This window comes from Rhinopithecus bieti, unplaced genomic scaffold (genome assembly GCF_001698545.2).
Source record: "Rhinopithecus bieti isolate Rb0 unplaced genomic scaffold, ASM169854v2 scaffold_15252, whole genome shotgun sequence".
In the NCBI taxonomy this organism is placed as follows: domain Eukaryota; kingdom Metazoa; phylum Chordata; class Mammalia; order Primates; family Cercopithecidae; genus Rhinopithecus; species Rhinopithecus bieti.
The window spans coordinates 823,902-846,788 of record NW_016808399.1 but is presented as its reverse complement, the minus strand read 5'-3'; the positions used below and the strand labels follow the sequence as shown (position 1 = coordinate 846,788).

The 22,887-nt window shown below is 35.8% G+C and overlaps 1 protein-coding gene across 1 annotated transcript in view; it reads left to right on the top strand.

Moving 5' to 3' along the window:
• ADGRV1 (adhesion G protein-coupled receptor V1) overlaps positions 1 to 22,887 on the top strand; it is a 566,041-nt gene that overhangs the window by 369,219 nt on the left and 173,935 nt on the right. The window contains 1 exon segment of the mRNA XM_017886717.1: positions 3,345 to 3,523. Coding sequence (XP_017742206.1) covers positions 3,345 to 3,523 — 179 coding nt within the window.

Sequence of the window (22,887 nt, the reverse complement as noted above, 5' to 3'; positions counted from 1 at the left end):
GATTTCAAGTGAGGACATATTGTATAGTCAAATGCTCCAGGGTCTTCTTTTGGTTTAATAAAAAAGGCGATAACTGGAGATTTTTAACCCCACTGCTTTGGGAAAGCAATACATTAATACATCTCATTCAAGTTTTGGGTGGAAGAAGAAAGAAAAACTAAGTTACCTAAGTCGAGCTAATGTAAACAAAATTGAAATCCTAAAGGCATTTTGGATAACTCATTGAACCTAAGAACTATACCTACAGTTGGACTTCACAAGGGACTGTGAGCATTCTTCTCTAACACACCTCTGCTTCACTGTGCTCATGGCTACCCCCTTTCTATGTTCTCTTACTTTAGTTGACCCGCTTAGACTGTCATGGAACATCAAGGAATTCAGTGCAGATGATTGGCTCAGCCTGGGCCAGGCTTCTGCCCTGATCAAATCAGCTGTGGCCAGGGGAGCAGCATCAGGGAGTACACAGAGCACACTGAACCCACTCTGCCTGTGGTGGGAGGAGGGTTAGAGAGGCAGAGTTTGGAAAAGGGGTGCTCATGAGCTAGGCATGTGTCCAAAAATGTGCCTACCACAGTATGTTACAATAAAATTCAAGTAAAACTTGAAATGAGGTAGTCAACACAAATCTTATGTTTGGGCCATAATAGTTCTAGAATAATTCAATGTTGTGTCATTACATTTTAGTATTTCTAGTCCATAGCTTTAAAAATGATATCATTATGGGAAGTACTTCTCTTAGAGTATATTTCAGTGATCATATTCTTTGTTTTTTTTTTTGAGATGGAGTCTTGCTGTGTCGCCCAGGCTAGAGTATAGTGGTGCGATCTTGGCTCACTGCAAGTTCTACCTCCCGGGTTCACACCATTCTCCTGCCTCAGCCTCCCAAGTAGCTGGGACTACAGGTGCCTGCCACCATGCCTGGCTAATTTTGTATTTTAGTAGAGATGGGGTTTCACCATGTTAGCTAGGATGGTCTCGATCTCCTGACCTCGTGATCCACAAGCCTCAGCCTCCCAATCAGTGATCACAGTCTTTTAAGAAGAAATTTAAATTATTTTTGATTTATAATTGACAAAGGCTTGTGACATTTGAAGCTTGTTTTGCTTAACCAAGTATTCAGTAATTCAGCCACACTGGGCCTTGAGCTGTTTGGGACAGATGCACTGCATGTATAAATGTAACAATTACACTTGTCTCAGTCTTATCTGAGCCTGTGGTCAAGGCCAGACAGCTGCTGAAAGGTTGAGTAATTCTAACTGATGGAACAAATGTCCATCTGCGTAAAAGCAGACATTTTGAAAGTGTCTCAATCTTTATCATGATGAATCAACTTAGAGTCATTTACCAATCTGTACCCTTCTCCTTGACTCTTCCACCTATTGCACCACTGAGTTACGATGTTACATGGATGCACACAAGCATCTAACCAACATAAATAATTAGTACTTTTGTTTAGAAGATGGATTAATCAATGATCCTTGCTTTGTATGAATTTTCATTCTTCAACAGGCAGTATTGACTACCCCAGCAACAACATTTGACACAACCCCACTTATTTGAGTCCACATCCCTAAACTAATTACAAAAAGAAAAAAAAATGCTGGATCTAGTAATTTTTAAAAATGAGTTGGAACAAAGTTATATAAGCAACAACTCAAAACATGCTTCATAATTACAGATATAAGCAGATATACATAGAGATATGGAGTGCTGGCAGGAAATAAAATTCAGAGACACAAGTCTCTAAGTAACCAAACATATTTATCCTTCCCTGGTTCAGCCTAATACTAATCCCTCAAGGCTAATTTGGTACAGATAAAATCTTACTCAGAAGCCTCAGTAAATAAAACATCTGAAAGCCTTCCCACAAACGTTAGGAGTACTTATTTTTCAAATAGAAAAGTGTTTATCTTTTGCCTTTCACACTGTCTGATCTCCTAATAGGAGACTTAAGAAGAGGCAGTGACATTTTCCAGCATTGACTATGTATGTGCTCAGCACTTTGCATGTAATATCTCATTTAATCTTTATAATAACCTTGTTGTACACATGAAACTGAGGCTCTGAAAATGTTGTCACTTGCCCGAGATTATCCACTTAAAGTATAACATTAATGAGTATGAATGAATTATATAGACATATAATAATATAGACATAATATATAATTCATTCATACTCACACTCTTTCTACCATGCAAAACTGAGACGGAGGATTTATCCAGGCAATAGGTATTACTGTTTGAAATATGTATGGCATGACATTCAATATTGTTTCTGTACTAAATATATGGTATATTAGTGTGCATTGTATTTGTATGTTTGTGTATGTTTGTGTGTTTGGATGTGCTTATAATTAAATATAAGCATTCCTCATGGAAAGAAAACACATAGAAGACTTAGATCCAAGTTAAGTGTGGGATTTGGAGCCAACATAACATTTATAGGCCTCAGTTTTCTTACTCTATTTATTTAATGTGTCCCCTCATCCACCCTCAGTCTCTACACACTTGTCCCATTTATATGTTTTATCTCAGTAAGAAATAACAGATATAAGATGTGACATAAATATAATATAAAAGAAATACTGCCCTTAATTATTTATGTCCTGCTTATTTGGAAACTAAGGTTCAAAAAAGTAAATACCACCCCATCTCTTTCACTGCTGTATCCCCAGTGCCTACACTGCTCTGTGAAATTTAGTAAGCACTCAATAAATACTTGTCATGTGAATGAACAAAAGGGAGAGAGTATAAACTGGGAAACATGGACCACAAAACAAACCCTGCTATAGTACTTTCTCTCTGTGTGATCATTTTCTGTTTATTTGTCAACACCTTCCACTGGACACTGAGACCAAGGTTGTCTTCAACGCTATTTTCCCGTTAGAACAGTATCTGGCCCTGCCATATAACAGGCCCTCAATAAATAAAATTGTCAAAAGTTTGAAAATATAGGGCTCTTTACCTCATTATCACCTGGAAGTTAATGTGGGAAGTAGGTTTGCATATCAGTGTATGTTTCTTCAAAGACACATTTACAAAGCAATCATAGAGGATTGTAACTGAGAGTAAATCAGAGCAAATTAAGGCAAATAAAAAAATACAGAAAATGAACTAAATATTTCACTGTGTTTCCAGAATTTGAGGTATCTTGAATTTATTGCATAAGAATGAAATTCTTATGAAAGAATGAATGTATGAACTAACTAAAAAAAAAAATCAAAACTAATCATTAAGTAGATCCTGGCCCTTTGTTGGTCAGTAACTTATTGCCTAAACCAGGTGAATTTGTGTTCTGTGCCATTAAAAAAGAGCCTGTTCATTTTATGTTGTTTTCTTCCTTAGTCTGTGAATTTCTGGTACGTGCTGGTGATGAATGATGAGCACACAGAGAGGCGATATCTGCTGTTTTTCCTTCTGAGTTGGGGACTACCAGCTTTTGTGGTGATTCTCCTCATAGTTATTTTGAAAGGAATCTATCATCAGAGCATGTCACAGATCTATGGACTTATTCATGGTGACCTGTAAGTACATCCAGTCAACACATTGCCCTGGCTTTCATGTACCTAAGCAGATTTTGTTGCCGTAAGAGCTGTGATTGAATACGTACTGGGAAGATCTTTGTTTTTCTGCCACAGTGTCTGAAGCTCTGCTTACTCTAATTACTCTTCTAAATAGGAAACTATGGCCTCTTAAGTTTCTTTCTTTTTTTTTTTTTAATTTTATTTTTTTTTATTATACTTTAAGTTCTAGGGTACATGTGCATAACGTGCAGGCTCGTTACATATGTATATTTGTGCCATGTTGGTGTGCTGCACCCATCAACTCGTCAGCACCCATCAATTCATCATTTATATCATGTATAACTCCCCAATGCAATCCCTCCCCCCTCCCCCCTCCCCATGATAGGCCCCAGTGAAAGCAGATGCGGTTTCCTCAAGTGAGTTGGTGTGTCAAACAGTTCATGGTAATTTGTACATTAGCATTTAGTTTATTAGATTGAAGCAAACAATAATATTTAGCAAAATTAGGGCACTATGAAATATTTGATAAAGAATTAGTAAAAAAAAGTTGGAGTGTTGGCACATTACCTAAGCAGTGTGTTTTTAGTGAGAGAGGAGGATGGCAGCCACCATCACCCATAAGATCCCTGAATACCAAACAACTGCATCATAGTGAATGGAGAGTGTCTGCAGAAGTGCATAGGAACAAGACAAGGTCAACTTGGTCTTAGATATTCTTGTTAAAATACCCTTTTAATCTTAAAATCTTAACACTTTTTATGTACATATGTATATATATATACATATGCATATATATATATATATATATGTGACTTAATCCTAAATGTGGTATCTTGTGGCTTTGAGGACCACTGAGCCCTTCTTATTAGTTCCCACATGTATGGGGTAGAAAACACTTTGCGTACCCTAGAGTTTAAAGTATAATAAAAAAAAATTTAAAAAAAAAAAAGAAAACACTTTGCAATAGTAAAGCTCAACCCAACTCTCTTGGTATAAGGAAGAGAAAAGTAAAATTCTAAATAAGAAAAAATAGCCTATTCACAGTCTTATGAAGACAGTATTACTTAATTATCTAACAGGTTATTATGAAGATAAAATTAGTTAATAGACATGAAAAATATTGAAAGTTAAAGTATGATATCAGCAGAAGTCATTTTAATAGAATTATTGTTTCTGATCAGTTATATACATAATAAATACTTGTTATTGATGTATATAAATGTATTGCACACATAGGCAGTCACAAACACATACCCCATACCACATTCAGATGAAGGAGGCTAGCTATGTAAAACACACACCCAAACCCACAAACATACACAAACATACAAATACAATACACACTAATATGCCATATATTTTTGTAATTCTTTTTATTGAAATTCAAAAGACTCCCTAATACTGATTATTTTATAATATTATAATGTGTTTTATGCATATACAAGTCTATGTTCCTGTAATCTTCTAAAAAGGAATGATGGCATCATTTCAGAATTATATTATGATTTTTTACATTTTACCACCCCTTGCATTAATGTAAATCTTGGACTGCCAAGGTTAATTTCAGAAAATTCTACGTCATTCTTTGTGACATGCAAAGTAACCATAAAGCAAGTCGTGGTGGCTAGCAGACCATTCTTTTCATGAGCTTCCTGGCAAGACAGGACTTATTTAATTTTAGCATTACATGTATACCCATCCAGCCTTGCTAAATGGACCCAATGAATGTAATATTAATTAGAAAAAACTATCTTGTTCATTTTAAAAGGATTTCTAAAGGGAGAAATGAACTATGATCAAAGAACGTCCAAATGAACTTACTCAAAGTATTTGCCTTCTTAAGCTTTTGGCAAATGTTCTCTATGACCAACTAAATTATAACAAGTGAAATGTAAAATATAGTTACTTCTACCTGGTTTTAATCTTAAGGAATTGTTAGACCAGAGACCGGGTGTGGTGGCTCACACCTGTAATCCCAGCACTTTGGGAGGCTGAGACAGGCAGATCACAAGGTCAGGAGATTGAGACCATTCTGGCCAATGTGGTGAAACCCCGTCTCCACTAAAAATACAAAAATTAGCTGAGCATGGTGGTGCATGCCTGTAGTACCAGCTACTCAGGAGGCTGTGGCAGGAGAATCACTTGAACCCGGGAGACGGAGGTTGCAGTGAGTCAAGATCACACCACTGCACTCCAGCCTAGGTGCCAGAACAGGACTCCAACTCAAAGAAAAAAAAAATTATTAGATCAGCATGTCTAATTGCATTACAGGTTACTTTTCTCCTTAATTCACAAAGACTATTCCTAAATCATTCCCATATGAATTTATTCTAGCTTGTAAAAATTCTGTATCTTTAATATTACTTCAGTTTTAATATAAGGTTATAAACTGATATATTATTGATACTAAAATATTGTATACTTATATCATCATTTTAAAGCATGCCATTTCTCTAGAGGTCATGGTAGATTTATGGTTTTATGAACTAATGGCTCATCTGTTGTCCAGTGGTTACTTCATAGTATTTTGCTTTTCTTCTAGGCTCTTCCCTAGAAGAATTTTAAAATTCTTAGCTCATTATGGAAGAGCTAAGAATTTTTTAAAATGCCTCAAGGGGAAAATCTCCAAGTATCTTGTTCACTTCTTTCTGGAACGTGTTTTCTCAAGTTCTCTTTCCTGCCAGCCCTGAAGTCTAATTTTTGTTTCCTTAGCTCTTTGAGATTGCCAAATAATTCGCTGGCTTTCCTGACTCTCAGCACCTTTCCTTGTCCTGGATTTTCAGTCTCCCTTTCTTCTCCAAGTATTAATAGGCGAATACCCTGGAGGGAAAAGTGATATGCTGAATGTAGCACTGATTTCAGTGAGCTTCTCTTCTTTACAAGCTTGGCCTCTCAATCTTGCCTGCCTCAACAGCTTTATAGTGCCTTCAAACAAATGGTTTTGTTTGGTTGATTTTGCTTTAATTTTATTTTTTCTGATTATTCTAGATGGAATTATAAATCATGTACAAGCTATTTCACTAAATATAGTTCATTATTTTAAGATGGATTTTATAGATAGTGTGAATGTCTACATTTTTTCTTTTTTTTTCTTTTTTTTAAATTATTATTATTATACTTTAAGTTCTAGGGTATATGTGCATAACGTGCAGGTTTGTTACATATGTATACTTGTGCCATGTTGGTGTGCTGCACCCATCAACTCATCAGCACCCATCAACTCGTCATTTACATCAGGTATAACTCCCAGTGCAATCCCTCCCCCCTCCCTGCTCCCCATGATAGGCCCCGGTGTGTGATGTTCCCCTTCCCGTGTCCAAGTGATCTCATTGTTCAGTTCCCACCTATGAGTGAGAACATGCGGTGTTTGGTTTTCTCTTCTTGTGATAGTTTGCTGAGAATGATGGTTTCGTGAATGTCTACATTTTAAATAGTAATACGCTGGTTAAGTGTTACTGATTAAATATAGCCAAAGTCCAAAATTTTACCAAATAATTGATATAATCGAGGGTTAAATTTCTTATGGAAAACAGTGAAAACACTTTAAATACTGGTGTTTCCTAAGTGCTGACTTTGGTCTACTTTTCTCCCTACACGTTGTCTATTCTTAGGGCTTGCCATTTTCTATGTAGTAACCCCAGAAGTTGTGTCTCTAGCCTATAAAACACTTTCCTGAGCTCCATACCCATATTATATATTCCATACCCATATTATATATTCCATACCCATATTATATATTCAAATGTCTCAGAAACATCTTTACCAGAGTGACACACAGCTATTTCATATTTAGTATGTTTAAAATTGATATCCTAAAATGCTTTGACCCACATTCTCTATGAAATGTCCACTGTCCACCCACATACACAGGCTGTGAACCCAAGTTACTTTCTACTTCTTTCACCTTACACTCAATATTCTACAATCATGAATTATTTTCTAGTCTAACTCCTAAATATTTGTTTTCCTAATCCAGTTTCTCATTTCAACCATCATCTCTTACTTCATCACCATCTCTTCAGTTCAGCCTCTGTCTTCTTTGGTATGTTGGGTTGCCTCCTAACTTGTGCCCCTACCTATAATTTCTTCATTTTTTAATCTATGCATTAAATTCTGAAATATGTAAGTGATCGTATTACTCTGATGCTTAAAACCCAACAGTTGCCTTTTGTTACCTTCAAGGTCATAGCTTGATAGGTCATCCATGGTTTGACACTAAACTGCTAAACCAGCTTTTTAAAAATCATTCTTCCCACTCTCCTCCCTTGTTTTCCTTTGTAACTGAATTGCTTGATTTTTCCCATCATCTCTTATTTCTATACCTTTGAATGTATCTTTTATATCTCAAATGCCTTTCTTTCCTTTGTGTGCCTACAAAGTCCCTATTTTTCCTCGAAGCATCAACTTAAATATCAACTTAGTAAAGCATCTGTTTTCAGATTAAAATGCTACCTCTTATATATAGCCTTGGTAGACTCATAACCTTTCATAAATCCTAAGATTGTACTAATTATACTATGTTGAAAATATTTGTTTATGCCATTCATGTAACTTGAAATTCAGCCTGGAGAACAGTGATTACTTACAGACTATATGGAAAGGGTTGGTAAGTTTATCCCTTAGTGGAAATATCTCAAGTAGAAAAAGGAAGGCCTTAACAATCCAATGTAAATTTACACAAATAACAGTTTAGAAAAAACTTTCGTGTTTCCTCTACACAATAACATACACATGCACAATAAAGATTTCATACAACAATATGATTAATAAAGATATCTAATATATTTAGAGGTCACCAAATGATGTGTCTCAATATTTTAAACACCACATGAGGCATGTCAAATCTTGTAAGGAAGAAATTTTCTTATATGTACATAAGAGATCAAATTCTAATTTACCAAGACAAATATGTATTTTTCAGCCTAGATTTAAATTGCACAACCTGATTTGGAGAAAAGCTAAAAGTACCTATAAAATTTAAAATGTCCTTTTTTCTATAAAGTAGAAAACCCAATATAAACTTAATATTGCTGCTTTGCCACTGAACTAGATGACGCTATGGATCTATGAGGAATCATAGTCTACTGAAAGTTAATAGGAGGAGGCACCTACACTTTCAAAGTTTTCTAAAGCAGCATTCCCCAGCCTTTTTGGCACCAGGGACTAGTTTTGTGGAGGACACTTTTTTCACGGATGGGGCCTGGGAGTGGGAAGTGGTTTCAGGATGAAACTGTTCCACCTCAGATCATTAGGCATTAGTTAGATTCTCATAAGGAGCACTCAACTGGGATCCCTCGCATGCACAGTTCACAATGGGGTTCACACTCCTATGATAATCTAATGCCTCCACTGATCTGACAGGAGGCAGACCTCAGGTGGTAATGCTGGCTCGCCCACCGCTCACCTCCTACTTTGCAGCCCTGTTCCTAATAGGCCGTTGGCAGGTACCAGTCCATGGCCCTGGGTTTGGAGACCCCTAAAATACATATTCATCACTTTCGAATTTAGTGCTAGAAATGCTTCCAACTTCCTTTCTATCTTACAATTGAACAGTTCTTAAACTGAAACAAAGGCAAAAGTAAATGAATCTGCCCCTGAATGATTGCTGTTTGTTACTAGAAGTAACTCTATTGAGAGTACCTGGAAGTAGTCTCTATTAGGTAGTTTTATATCGAATATCTTTGGAAGTAGTCACCTACTTTTCTTGGGATAGATTTTTGGCTACTTTAGGTAAAGAAAACAAGCTAAAGGAGACCTTATCATGCAAAGTGTAGGGGAAAAGAGAATATAAAAAGAGTCAAGACCCAGGGTGTAAGTAAAGGGAATGTGGTCCTGAGGGGTGTTCTTACGTAGAGAATATGCCTTTTTTCTGGAACCCCAGTTATGTGAATATTGATAGAGTGATTGGAATGAGTGCCAAAGACATGCCATACAGAGGTGAGGACAATGAAGACATTACTTACTTTTATCTCAATATTCTAACTTCTAAACAACCCCAACACATTAATAAATGTCAATAGCAGTAAAAATGACACAATAAAGATGATAGGTTGTTTTTTACTTCCAAATTGCCTGCTTTTTTTCATCCTTGCTAATTCATATGAATTCAAACTTAAGAAAAATCAACAAATAACTTATTGAATAATGACTACAAAGGCTTAAGTTAATTCTCTTCTAAGCATAGAATTTGATTGTAATGAAAAATTGAATAGCTTCATAATTTAATTTTAAAATTGATTACAGTTTTTTTAGTTTTTTTGTTGTTTGTCTTTAATTTGTGGAGACAAGGTCTTGCTGTATTGCCCAGGCTAGTCTCAAACTCCTGGGCTCATGCAATTTTCCCATCTCCCAGAGTGCTAGGATTACAGGCATGAGCCATCATGCCCAGCCTAGTTTTTTAGTATTTTAGTTTTTTAGTATTTTAGCATTATGTTTTACTTTAGATACACTAAACAAATCTTTATTAAAAGCTACTCTGATTATCCTGCTCCTGAACTGAATTACCAGTTTTGCTAAATCCTCTGAAAACAATCTAATTTTGCAAGCTGTATTAGAAGAAATGTTATTAATATAGAGGACAAATCTCTATTTTAAATTAGAACTAAATAGAAGTAATTGTACTGTATGGGAAATATGATATAATACGAGAGTCTTTATTTTCATTAAATTACTTTAAAAGAGAATCATGAAAAAAATGTTTTTTAGAGAGCACGTTTACTTGTCTGAGGAGTGAACAAAGTCGCCATATATCTTTGAAAAAGAATGTTGTCAGGATCTCTTCATGCATTTGCTCAGGTGGGGATATATTACTGCCTGTGGGTGCACATGCACACACATAAAGAGATAAAAGTACATCCACATAAAAATAGCAACCTTAGACTAGCATTTTCTATCTATTCAGACCCTAAAATTAAAAAATATTGAAAGTACGTTTCCCCACAAAGTCTTCTTAGAATAATGGAATCTAAGGGTTAGAAAATGTCTAGCTTGCTCTAATAAAGTCTCCCACACATCCTTACAAACATGATTCAAATTCTTATTCAAAGGCTTGTTAGCTCCTTCAAATTTTTACTCTAAACATGCTCAGTATATCTGACTTTTTATGGTGATTAATTATACAATTTATTCTGCTAATACCTTGTTATCTTAGTTTGATTTACAGTATTATCACTCTAAACAACAACCTTAGCTTTTCTGATTACCACTTTGTGTCTCTGAGAAAAATTCCAACTAATGTTTTGAGTTATGTCTCGCTTGGCTTCTCTTAGTTCCTGGATCCTCCTCTTTGCACACAAGGTAGAACCTAGGTGTAAAAAGAACTTTATCAAGCTTTTAATGCAATCTCCATGTAGTTCTGGAGTAACCTTCACAGCATTACTGACATTCTTTCACTTTATGTTTGAACTCTTCCATGAGAAAGAACATACTTTCTCCCAAGACTTCTTTGTGTAGAATAGGAAACTATCTCTTTTAGATTCTGGTTTAATATCTAATTGATGGGTTCATTGCAAATAAGCAAAATAATGTGACATTTTCCACATGATAATCCTTTAAATATTTCTCCCAGTTCTTTTTTTTATCTAAACATTTCTGATTGGTTTATATAGTTTCTTATGCAACATGTCTTCACTGTTTTGATTGATCTCTTCTAAACTAAGTCTATGTCAATTCTTCTTTTTACCTTTTATTTTAAGAATTTTAAACTTATAGAAAATTGCAAAATTATACAGAGTTTACATATACCTTTTATCCAGTGTGCATGCATACTTACATAATTATAGCACAATGATCATAACTAGGAAATTAACAATGATAAAACCCTTTAAACTGCAGACCTTGTTCAGATTTCACCAGTTTTCCCCCAATGTCTTTTTTCTACTCTGAAATCCAATGCACTATGTCCCATTATGTTTAGTGTTTCTGTGTCCTTGGTCTTCAATCTGACAATTTCTCTGTCTTTCCTTGGTTTTCACTTTTTTTTTTTTTTTTTTTTTTTGACAGAGTCTCACTCTGTCATCAGTGCAGTGGCATGATCTTGGCTCACTGCAACCTCCGCCTCTAGGGTTCAAGTGATTCTCCTGCCTCAGCCTCCCGACTAGCTGGGACTATAGGCATGTGCCACCATGCCTAGCTAATTTTTGTATTATTAGTAGAGACGGGGTTTCACCATATTGGCCAGGCTGGTCTCGAACTCCTGACTTCGTGATCTGCCCACCTCGGCCTGCCAAAGTGCTGGGATTACAGGCATGAGCCACCAGGCCTGGCCTGTTTTCACTTTTGAAGAGTACTGGTGAATTGTTTTATAGAATAACTCCAAACTTCTCTGATATTTTTTCAAGATTAGATAGAATTTACACATTTTTGGCTAGAATGACACAGAGTGTTAAAGTACAAGTTTTTTCATATGAACATATGCTTTCAATTCTCTTGAGTGTATGTCTAGGAGTAGAATTTGTTGGGTCATATGATTTAGCTTGCTAGTTTCAAGATTATCTCATTGTCTTTGACTTTCAACAATTTATATGTCTAGGTGTGGGTCTGTGTGAGTGGAGTCTGTTAAACTTCTTGGATATATGGATTAATGTTTTTCATCAGTTTGGGAAGTTTTCAGCCATTGATTTATCAAATATCCTTTTACCTCCTCTCCTCTGAGTCTTTTATTATGCATATGTTGGTACATTTGATGCTGTTCCACAAAAATCTAAGGCTGTATTAATTTTTCCTTGCTCTGTTTTTTATATGTTCCTCAGTTGTGATAACCTCTATTGACCTGTCTTCACATTTACCAATTTTTTTTCTTCTTTCTGGTTGAATCTGTTGTTCAGCATCATTAGTAAAATTTTCATTTTGGTTATTGTTCTGTTCTTTTCTTTCTTTCTTCCTTTCTTCCTTTCTTCCTGTCTTCCTGTCTTCCTTTCTTCCTTTCGACAGAGTTTTGCTCTTGTCGTCCAGGCTGGACTGGAGTGCAATGACATGGTCTTGGCTCACTGCAACCGCTGCCTCCCAGGTTCAAGCGATTCTCTTGCCTCTGCCTCCCTAGTAGCTGGGATTACAGGCAACCACCACCACGCCCAGCTAGTTTTTATATTTTTAGTAGAGATGGGGTTTCACCATGTTGGCCAGGCTGGTCTGGAAGGTGATCCGCCCACCTCTGCCTCCCAAAGTGCTGGGATTACAGGCGTGGGCTGCCATGCCCAGCTTAGTGGTTGTACTTTTCAATTCAAGAATTTCTATGTGGTTCTTTTTTATGATTTCTCTTTGATATTTTCTATTTGATGAGATGTAATTCTCATATGTTCATTTAATTATATGGACATAGTTTCTTTTATGTTTTGAACATAATTAAAATAGCTAATTTAAAGTATTTGTTCAGTAAATCTAACATCTGGTTTTCTTGAGGGATAGTTTCTATTCATTATTTTCTTGTGTATACATCATACCTTCTTGGTTTTTTGCATATTTTGTAAATTTTCATTGAAAATTGGACATTCTATGTGGAAAATTTAGAAATCATAAATTTTTCTCTCAGGGTTTATTGTTTCTGTTCATAGTAGTAGTTGCTGTTTATTAACTTTTCTGAATTTACAGATTTAATTTCATAAATCTATATTCTTTCTCACACGTGACCACTGACATCTCTTGTTTCATTAATTTAGTGGTCAGCTAATGATTGAACAGAGATTTCCTTAAATGCCTGTAACCAATAAATCTCCCAGTCTTTGCCACAAGGCTCTATGTGCATGTTGGGGCATGACTTCAACACTCTACCAGGAAGTTAGTAACTGTCTTAGCCTTCGCATTATGTATATCCTCAAGGTCAACCAGTGGTGAGAGAGCCTAGGGCCTTCTCAGGTCTTTCCTGAACATGAGCAAAGCCTCAAGCATGTCCATGGCCTTTTACATTCCCAGGAATGTATTGGAGCTTTCCAAAGCCTATGTATATATCTCATACTGCAGCTTTTCTTTTAAGCTTTTGAGGTTTTTTGCTCAATTGTTGTTATCCACTGGCTCAGATAGCCATGATGTTAAATCATGTGCTTTTACTTGTTTTAACAAACAACCCCTGTCTCCTTACCCCATACCCAAGGAATAGATTTTTTGCATTGACTGAACTCTGAGGTACATGAAATACAGACAGCCTTGCAAGTTGGGATTTTCTTTGAGAATGAAGCTTTGAAAGAGCTCCAGCTTCATTTTGCTCACCAAAGCCCCTCTCCAGTGGGTGCCAGAGTGTATCCAGAATGCAGGCTATTTTTCAAGGCTATATGAGTCTAGAGAGTTTCCCCAGCCATGCCTTCTATACAGCCTGTGGAACTGTGAGTTAATTAAACCTATTTTCTTCATAAATTACCCAGCCTCAGGTAGCTTTGTATAGTAGTGTGAGAATGGACTAATATAGAAAATTGGTACCTGGAGTGGGGCATTATTATGAAGACACCTGAAAAGCTGGAAGCAACTTTGAAATGAGGTAACAGGCAAAGACTGGAACAGTTTGGAGGACTCAGAAGACATGAAGATGGGGAAAGTTTGTAACTTTCTAGAGACTTGTCAAATTGTTGAGACCAAAGTGCTGATAGTGATATAGACAATGAAGTTCAGGCTGAGGTGGCCTCAGATGGAAATGAGGAACTTACTGAGAACTACAGTAAAGGTCACTCTTGCTAAGCTTTAGCAAAGAGACTGGTGTCATTGTGCCCCTGCTCTAGGGATCTCTGGAACTTTGAAATTGAGAGAGATGATTTAGGGTACCTTGCAGAAGAAATTTTTAAGCAGCAAAATGTTTAAGATGTGACCTGGCTGCTTCTAAAAGCCTATGCTCATTTGCATAAAGAAATGATCTGAAATTGGAACTTATATTTAAAAGGGAAGCAAAGCATAAAAGTTTGGAAAATTTGCAGCCTGGCTATGAGGTAGAAAAGAAAAACCCATTTTTGGGGGAGAAATTCAAGCCAACTGCCGAAATTTGCATAAGTAAAGAGGAGCTGAGTGTTAATTGCTAAGACAATGGGGAAAATGCCTCCTAGGCATTTCAGACCTTCACAGCAGCCTATCCCATTACAAGCCCAGAGGTCTAGGAGGGAAAAATGGTTTTGTGGACCAGGCTCAGCACCCCACTGCTGTGTGTAGCCTCAGGACATCCCAGCCCCTCCAGCTCCAGCTGTGGTGAAAAAGGCCAGAGATATATCTTAGGCCACTGCTCCAGAGGGTGCAAGCCATAAGAATCCTTGGCAGCTTCCACATGGTATTAAGCCTGTGGGTGCACAGAGTGCCAGAGTTGAAGCCTGGGAGACTCCAACTAGATTTCAGAGGATGTATGGAAATGCCTGGATGTCCAGACAGAAGTCTGCTGCAGGGGTAGGACACTCATGGAGAACCTCTACTAGGACAGTACAGAGGGGAAATGTGGGGTTGGAGTCCCTACACAGAGTCCCCACAAAGAGTCACAGAGTCCCCATTGGGACACTGCCTAGTGGAGCTGTGAGGAGAGGGCCACTGTCCTGCAGACCCCAGAATGGTAGATCCACAGACAGTTTGCATCATGTGCCTGGAAAAGCAGCAGGCACTCAATGCCAGCCCATGAAAGCAGCTGTGGACGCTGTACCCTGCAGAGCACAGGGTCAGAATTGACCAAGGCCTTGGGAGCCCACGCCTAGTGTCAGTGTCACCTGGATGTGAGACACAGAGTCAAAGGAGATTATTTTGGAGCTTTAAGATTTAATGACTGCCCTGCTGGGTTTTGGATATGCATGGGACCTGTAGTCCCTTTGTTTTGGCCAATTTCTTCCTTTTGGAATGGGAGTATTTACCCAATTCCTGTACACCCATTGTATCTTGTTGGAAGTAACCAACTTGTTTTTTTATTTTAGAGGCTCAGAGGCAGAAGGGACTTGGCCTGACTCTCATTAAGATTTTAGACTTGAACTTTTGAGTTAATGCTAAAATGAGTTAATATTTGGGAGGTTATTGAGAAGACATGATTGTGTTTTGAAATGTGACGACATGAGATTTGGGAGGGGACAGTGACAGTATGATATAGTTTGGTTATGTATCCCCACTCAAATCTCATGTTGAATTATGATCCTGAGTGTTGGAGGTGGGGCCTAGTGGGAGGTTATTGGATTATGGGAGTAGTTTCTAATGGTTTAGCACCATCTGCAGAATGCTGTCTTGTGATAGAGTTCTCATGAGATCTGGTTATTTGAAAGTATGTAGCTCCTCCCCCTTTGCTCTCTCTTTCTCCTGTTCCTGCCATTTAAGACATGCCTCCTTCTCTTCACCTTCTGCCATGATTGTAAATTTCCTGAGGCCTCCCCAGCCATGTTTCTTGTATAGCCTGCAGAACTATAAGTCAATTAAACCTCTTTTCTTCATAAATTACCTAGCCTCAGGTAGTTCTTTATAGCAGTGTGAGAATAGACTAACACAGCTTCATATCTAGAATACCCAGGTACTGAAATACAAAGACCTAAAATTACATTTTCACAAACTCATTGTACTAAATATGTCTTAAGATATGCCTCTAAAATTATCCTTAATTGGAGTATAGTGGAAAGAGCAGGGGCTTTGGAGGTGGACAGATGAGGAGTCAAATACCAACTCGGGCATGTTCTAGTTGTGTGACACTGAGCAAATTACTTACCCTCTGTGAGCTTGAAGTTTTCCATCTGTGCAATAGGCATCATAAAACCTGTCTCCTAGGATTGTGATGTGTGTAAAGTGAAATGATGCCTGTAGGGAAAATGCATGTACAGTACCTGGCACAGAGGAGGGGACAATAAGTGAAAGCCACATGTATAAGTCTATGAATGTGTGTCTCATATGAAGTAGTAATTACATGTAAGCAATCAGACAAGCCCAGTTAAACATTGTTGACCCTATAAGTCCTGGAGAGTTGCTTACCATTTTGTTATCTCCGGCTATTTTGAAAGTATTATTTACATCATTTTCATCTTTTTCTTCTGTACTCATATTTGACATAAGGATTGCAAGCACTAAATTCTTTAATATTTCTGAAACTTGGAAGCTTCTACCAACCTAAGTTAGGAGCTTGTTTTGTTTTGTCAAAATGAGAAAGAAAATGTCTCTAAAGCTTACAGTCTTCTATGAGACTGTCTTGGTCGGTGAGTGCTGCTGTACTAGAATACCATAGACTGGAGGACTTAAAAAGTGAGCATTATTTTTTTTTACACACAATCACAACAAGAATGGGATATCATGTGTACTTTGCAATTTACTTTATGTTTCCTGGTAAGTAAATTAAAAGTTTACTTTGTATCAGTATGTAATTACCTGTATCGGTATGTAATACTCATTTTCTGTGTCAGTATGTAATACTCATTACATTATAATTTATAATGTTCTACTGTGTTGATTTAATCAACCTTTTTGACAGACTTCTGAACTATTTCCAGTTCTTTATATCATTGTTGTGATGAATATCCATATATAGGTATCTTTGTATACTTATGTTAATATTTTTATAGGGAAAATTTCAAGCAGTGGAATGACTAATGATATATGTATACATTTTTACTTTAAAAGATATTGTCAAAGTGTTTTCTACAAAAGATGCACCTGTTTATACTAAAACAATAAATGATGACAGTGCCTTTTTCTCCACATTCTTGCCAACTCTGGGCATCATAAGTTCTTTTTAATATTTACCAATGTGATTTACACACACCTAAATATACACATATATAGTACCTTAAACTTGTATTTCTTTAATTATTAGTTATGTTTTAATAGCTTCATTTATCATGTTACCAGACACTATACTAAGGGCATACTCTCATATACAACGCTGTGAGTTTGAATATATTTGCATAGATCTATATAGCATTTGTTTCTTTTTTGAATTACTTGTTCATCTCCCTCCATTAATTTTTCTGATTGTTTGCTCATGTTTTTCAATGATTTGGGAGTGCTTTGTTCTTACTCTTTTCTCGTTTCCTTCTTTTGGCACTGAGGTGGGCTATATTATAGCTATTAGTTTTTGTCTCTCTTGAATTTTTATTTCTCTATTAACACATCTTTCCCTTATCTATTTTAAGGAAATTTACATCTTATATGAGATGAGTTTTTGTATGATATCAAATTGTTTCAGATAATTATTTTAAATATTTTGTGTGCTAATTCAATTTTCCATCTACAATAATAGTACAGTTAACATGTTGAGAACATTTAAAGTTATGTTTAACTTTAACTCAGGATCAAAATGGTGAAAACATATGTTGCCATAAGAACCTCAGTCTATATTCATCCTAATTTATTAACTAGAGGCAGAATCGGGAAGATTAATGATTACTTTTTAATGCAAAGTGCTAAGAATTTAGACATTTGAAATATCAAGCGTAATAGAGCATTAGGAAATAGGTAATTGTAAAACTGCGGGTGACGAACTTATAATGATAGAGATGTTTATGAGATTACATTTCATCTTTTTTATTCTCTTTAAAAATTTTAGTGATAAAATGGAAAATTGGGCACCTTTTATTGTCAGAAGCTCTGTAATACAAAGTTTTCTTCAATATTTCAAAGATTTCCATTTGGAAAGCTGAAAAAGGCTCATACAGCCACAGATGGTCAAGTGTGTATTATTCAGGAAAGAAAACAGTTCTTTATAGAGGAAGTTCTGTTGTAGATGTCTCTAATGAAAAAGGGAATACACACAAACGTAAACAGCTTGTTAAACAGGATATTTCATACAATTTAAGAAAACCATTCCTGGCTCAAAAGGATTTTCTGACAACTGATTTTGGGTTTGTATTATTTGCTTTGTAGCTTCTCAGAAGCAAGGATCTGCCTCCTCTTTCTTTTTCTTAAAATAATGTTATATTTTTCTTATAAAATTAATCAATTTTTTTAGAAATTATGGAAAGCAAAAAAATACAATAAAATAAAATCAGAGGTATCCTCATCATTTAGATATATACACTTGATGTATTTCTGTTTATGTCTAGATTTATGCATTTTTGTTTTATAATAGAAAATTGAGATCTCTCAATTTTATCTCCTGCTTATTTCACTCAATGTCATATTATTAGAATTTCCCATGCCATTGAGTATACCTCAACACTTTTTAATGGATTCACAATGTCTATCTCATGATAGATTTATAAAACATGTTTACCTTTCTTCATCGTTGAGCATTAAAATTCTCCCCATCCCCATTTTTAATATTTAAAAACCTGCAGTGAATGTGCTACGTTGTATTTCCACTTCACAGATTCCTTGAAATGAAATTACTAGATTAAGGATATAAGACTTTTAGAAATATTAGAATTACCAAACTGTCTTCCAGAAAGGTTGAAAATTTAGAGTCTTAACATTTTTTGAAAGTACCAGTCTCCCAACACAAGGACTAGTCTTGATTTTTTTATTAGCGTTATAATTTTGACAGTAAATATTGTATATTAGGTTGGTGCAAAAGTCATTGTGATTTTTGCCATTACTTTCGGTGATTCTCCAGAGAAACAGAGCTTACAGGATCTGTGTGTGTGTGTGTGTGTGTGTGTGTGTGTGTGTGTGTGTGTGTGTGTGTGTTTATAAAGACATTTGTTGTAAGGAATGACTCACACTGTCATGGAGGCCAGCTGAAGATCTCTAGGGTGAGTTGGCAAGCTGGAAAACTAGGAGGGCTGATGTTTCAACTTGAGTACAGGGCAGGAAAAAAAAAAAAAATGATGTCCCAGTTTGAAGGCTATTGGGCAGGAAGAATTCTGTTACTCTGGGAAGGATCAGCCTTTTTTCCTCAGGCCTTCAACTGATTGGATAAGGCCCACCCACAGTAGGGAGAGCAGTCAGCTTCACTCAGACCACCAATTTTAATGTTAATCTCATCTAAAACCATTCTTACAAAAAACACCCAGAATAATGTTTGACCAAGTATCTGTCAAGTTAGGTTCTCCATTGTGTCTCCATTTTTCTTTTATTTTTGAGACAGGGTCTCACTCTGTTGCCCAGGCTGGAGTGCAGTGGTGCAATAATGACTCACTACAGCCTCAACTTCCTGGACTCAAGTGATCCTCTTGCCTCAGCTTCCCTAGTAGCTGGTACTACAGGCATGTACCACCACACCTGGCTAATATTTTTATCTTTTGTAGAAACCAGGTCTCACTATGTTGCCCAGGCTGATCTTGTATTGCTGACCTGGAGGAATCCTCCCACCATGACCTCCCAAAGTGCTGAGATTATAGATGTGAGACACTGCACCTGGCCATTTTTCATTTTTTAAGAAGTCTGCAGTGAATGTATTATGTCAAATAATTTAATTATGTCATATAATTTCAAGTTGACACATGAAATTAACCATCACATGTCATGATATGTTATTGTTTTTATTGCTATTTTTTTAATGAAACCGGGGAATTTAGGCATACTCTTATTTATTCATTGGCCATTTTGGACTTATAAACTGTTTGTATTTTTGTCCATTTTCTTGTTTTGTTATTGATTTGTGAGAATTTTGTTCCTATTAAAGATATTACTTTGTAGTATTCGATGAACATATTTGCCACACTTTGTGATTTACATTTTTAAATTGCAGTAAAATCTATCCAAGTTTTGTATATTTTATTGTATTGTATGTTTCAGAAAGTTTTTCTTCTATTAGATCTTTCAATACTATGTTATTCCATTTCATTTTGGAGGGTTCTTTTTTCCTAAATATCAATTAACTTATTTGATCTTCTTTCTATCTCACACATTTGCATTATATTCTCTCTAATTATTTTCTCTTTGTGTCTTTTTCTCTCAGTTGTTGCTAATTCAGTTGCAAGCTGTGTTTATTTCTTACAACACTAAATATTGTAACATTATTTTTCTTGATGTTATTCACATCAGAACTCAGAAAATATATTATTATTTTCTAGCATTTTGTGTTACAGATTAGCCTGATATTATTTTCCATTTAGGTAAACTTTTTCTTCACCTTCATGAATGCTTATAGATCTTTACATTTTTATTTCTATAACGTAAAACTTTGAGCTGAGTATATATAACTGTAACTATTTTTTCTTAAACTTGTCTGGTCTTGGGCGGTCTCATAAGTCAACAGACGATGTGTTCTGCTCAATGAAATTTTTCAATCTTACACAGTCTATTTGCTATTTTTCCATTGTTCTGGAATCAGAGATATCAAAGTATTGTGAATACTTTGTCTTTCATGTTCATAATAATCATGTTCTTTTAAAAACAGTTTCCAGCTCTTTGACTTTACCCCATGCATCTGTCATAGTTTCTCCAGTTTGTCTGCTATGAAAGTGATTTTGGATTCTGCAGTGTCATTCTGCTTATTATTGCTTCCAATGCAGATGTCAGGTGTTATTTCATTTTCCCCCATTTCTTTTCCTCTTTAGTTAAATCCCTCAGTCACCCTTTGTCTGGGCCTTATTTTACTTCTTTTCCTTTGGGTTTGTCTTCTTGGCTACTATTTAGACTTCCAAGCCATTTTCTAAATTTTTTCTAATTTTCTAAATTATAATCTTTTTTTCTGAATTTGAGGACTTTCACTTTTTCTTCTCATGTACCCATGTTGATATTTTTTGTTGAATTTATTAACTCATTCTAGAATGAGATCCCCATGGGGCCTCATGTTGTCTAATACATGAAGTTATGACTTTGGTTCTGTTCACTTTCTTCTTAGACTCTCCATCTTTAAATATACAGCCTAATTTTAAATATATATACATTATAATAGCCCAGTTAACAATGATTAAGTATTCATTTACTACAGATCTATAGAATGGATGTAGTATTTACCTACTGTTACCTACATAGTCTAGTTATCTGATACTTTAAAAACCAATGAAATATATGGAAAATGTCAGCCCCCCAGTTGTCTCTGTACCTGTGTAATCTCTCCTTACCTCCCAGGGTACCACACTCTAACACAGTCCCCTTTACTTCAGCTACTCCTGTGGAATTGGTGAGCTGCAGCCTCTAAACAATGTATAAAGGTAATTAGAATTGGTTGAAGGGATGGACTGCTAGCAGAAGAAAAGGTTGTACTCAGTCTCAAAAAGAAATTATTTGAGCTGCTCAACTTTTTAGTGGATAGAAATCCTGCACCTTTTAATTGAGTGAATACCAGGTAACCCATTAGGTAACTTGTTTCTTCTTGGGAAATTAAGGTGTAATGAGGTACAAGGGCAGAATAATTATAGGTAGCACAGCTAGAATTAAACCACGTGTATCTATCTGACTTATTATCCACAGATCCATAGCTGCTCTCAAACATACGCTAGAAATCCTATTCTACTTAAAACACACTGGTGATATTTTATGTGAATATCTGACAGTTTCTCTGAAGGTGGAGGAAGCAGTGAGGAAAACTGCTTGACATAATTCTGTTCAGTTCTAGAAATAGAAATGATGAGATCCCAGGAGATAACAGTTCTCGCCTTGTGGAGCTCTTGATAAACAGGGAGGGAAATCCTGAACATAATTAGATGTGTGCACACACTAAAATTTAGGAAGATCCATTTTTAAACACTCAGACAAAAATGAGTATTTCATGAACAGAGGTGCTGAAAGGAATGAGCGCCAGAGGAATAAAAGTTTCAAAAGTTAAGTTCCAATGGAATGGTTGGGAATAATTTTAAATAAAAATATTTACAGTCATTAAAACCAGTATGGGTACATGTATTCTTCCCAGTGGATTCAGATGTAAGAAGAACAGGTATAATGAAAGAAAGTAGGAAAGTATCATTAATGGGAAAAGAATAGCCAATGTAAGAAAAAAAGAAGCTTAAATCTAAAACAAAGTGAGGCTTGCTAAAAAATGATGAAATGGTAACTGTAGGAAAGGAGAAGTCATTTAAAGTTTGTGTTCAGATTAAACATGCACTCAACAGTGGAGAAAATGTCGACTATAAGGAGACATTATAGTATTAGAAAAAGGAAAAATGATTAAGTCCTATTTTGCTTTAATCTTCCCTGTCAAATAGAATATTTGTGGATGGGGGAAGCCTACGTTTACATGACTTCAACTATCAGATAACTGAACTAATGTAAAAGCATCTAGATGTTCTAAGTAACATTATATATTCTTCCTGCATGACTGATAATATTCACATATGAGAGAACCTGATGAACTGACTTTGAGGAATGTAGAATGCAGGACAGTTTGGTAATGGAAAACAAATGAAAAATAAGCAAATATTTTTATAAATCTGATTTATCAATCTCAACCATCTTATGAATCCTCAAAGTCTAATTTATCAGTTTTATGAATTAGATTCTGAATCCTCCCAGTCCTGAAAAAAAATTTCCTAAAATATCTTATTCATCTGATTTTTGGGGAACACTTAGGAAAAGAAAGTAGTGATAAACTAGATTACATATGCTATTAGACCAATTTC